Here is a 1,815-nt window from a genome sequence, read left to right as displayed (position 1 = left end):
GGTATGTGGTAAGTCTTCCTTTCCTGACTCTTTAGATTTAGTTGCAGCCATTGATCCAAAGGTTGTCCCTGACAGCTCTCTAACCATCTGGAATCTTTTGTGAGATGCCAAATTGCCTTCGCTTTGGGACACTCTCTGAGAAGGTGGTGGAGGTCTTCAGTAGTTAATTTACATCTAGGGCATATATCATCCATGGTTAGACCTCTGATGCATCGTTCCTGATTTGTTAATAGTCGACCTTGGAATAGTAGCCAGCAAAAACCTTTTAATTTTTGGGGTATTTTCAGTTTCCAGATCCAGTGCCAATTAACTATGCTAGTGCTTGCAGCAGTGTTGGTTAATAGGTTATAAGCTGCACTAACAGAGAAGTTACCCGTGGTTGCTCATTTCCAGTGTGGAGTGTCAGTCACTGTGACAAATTGCGCTAGGTGGATTTACATGATGCTTTCAAGGACTGATTGTGGAACAATGTCTGCAATTTCTTCAACCTTCCAAGAACCACCATCCTGTATGATATCAGCTACCTTAATGTTGGGCAAGTGAGGATCTCCAGTGCATTGTTTTGCAATGGTGCCTTCTCCACACCAGTAATCATTCCAGAGTGATATGCTCTTCCCATCACCCACTGTCCACCGGATTCCCTTTTTAAGCAACTCTCTGGTCTTGATGATACTCCGCCAAGTATGGGAGGCAGCTCGAGTAATAGGCCAGTCAGACAGGGCTTCTTTTTTAAGATACTTACCTTTCAAGACTGTTATCCAGTTTGAATCTTTTTCACTGAGCATTTTCCATTCCAGTTTTGCCAAAAGTGCGATGTTTTGATCCTCAGCTCTTTTGAGACCAAGTCCTCCTTCTTGTTTAGTCTTACAAACCTGTTTCCAATTGACTAGATGACCTTTTTTCCTATTGTCCTGATCTCCCCATAGAAAATTTCTATTAAGCTTGTCAATTTGCTTGCATATCCTTTGGGAATTTTGGCTATTTGCATGATGTAGGAGGGAATTGAGAAAAAGACAGCTTGAACAATGGTCGCTCTACCAGCAAGGGATAGGGTGTTAGCTTTCCAGTTGGAGAGTTTCCACTGGATTTTCTCCAAAATGTTGTTATAGATCTGACTATTAACTCTACTCTGTAGAAGAGGGACACCTAAATATTTTCCCAAGTTCGGCGTTAGAGTTATTCCACAGTAGTTGCTCAGTTCTCTGGCCTTCCTGCTCTCTACATTGGAAGAGATGACCATTTTTTTATTTTTGAAGGTTAACAACCTGACCAGATAGTTGACAAAACTCATTGATGGTATGCATGACAATTTCACAGTTGGCTTGATCCGCTTGCGCAAAAAGGAGGAGGTCATCAGCAAAGAAAAGGTAAGTTATAGATGGGCCTCTTCTAGCTGCTTTTATGCCTTTCCAGAGTTTGTTCTCCACTTTATGACGGATCATATTAGAAAGTCGTTCTATGCACAAGACAAACAAGTAGGGAGATAACGGGTTACCTTGTCTCAAGCCTCTACCAAGTGTAAACTCTTCCATGGTTTCACCATTTCATAATAGCGAGAAGTTTATGATGAAGTTAATGTAGAAGTACTTGCAACTGGTAGGTTATAAAACAAGAAGAGAGCAAATACCCCTTGGCAAATTTTTTTATTTAATAGAATTAATTAAAAAAATAAAATTTTTAATTGTTCTCTTATACAGTAATAAAATTACTTGAATTATTAATTAAAATAAATTTATAACATTATTAAAAACTGTTAATTGACTTGATGATGTATTAATAAAAAAAAAGCCATTTGTTATAAAATTAGAAATTTTA

General features: G+C 38.5%; 1 protein-coding gene across 1 annotated transcript; it reads right to left on the bottom strand.

Moving 5' to 3' along the window:
* Positions 1-434: 434 nt before the first annotated feature.
* LOC145821463 (putative mitochondrial protein AtMg00310) lies at positions 435-1,532 on the bottom strand. Its single transcript, XM_082917985.1, has 2 exons — positions 1,266-1,532; positions 435-911 (listed from the first exon to the last, which is right to left on the bottom strand). The coding sequence occupies exons 1-2, from the start codon at positions 1,530-1,532 to the stop codon at positions 435-437; spliced, it is 744 nt and encodes a 247-aa protein (XP_082774111.1).
* Between the last annotated feature and the right edge of the window lie 283 nt (positions 1,533-1,815).

Source organism: Camellia sinensis, chromosome 3 (assembly GCF_055761805.1).
Source record: "Camellia sinensis isolate YWXY chromosome 3, ASM5576180v1, whole genome shotgun sequence".
NCBI classification, from domain to species: Eukaryota; Viridiplantae; Streptophyta; class Magnoliopsida; order Ericales; family Theaceae; genus Camellia; species Camellia sinensis.
The sequence above is the reverse complement of the archived record's forward strand: the minus strand, read 5'-3'. Positions and strand labels throughout refer to the sequence as shown.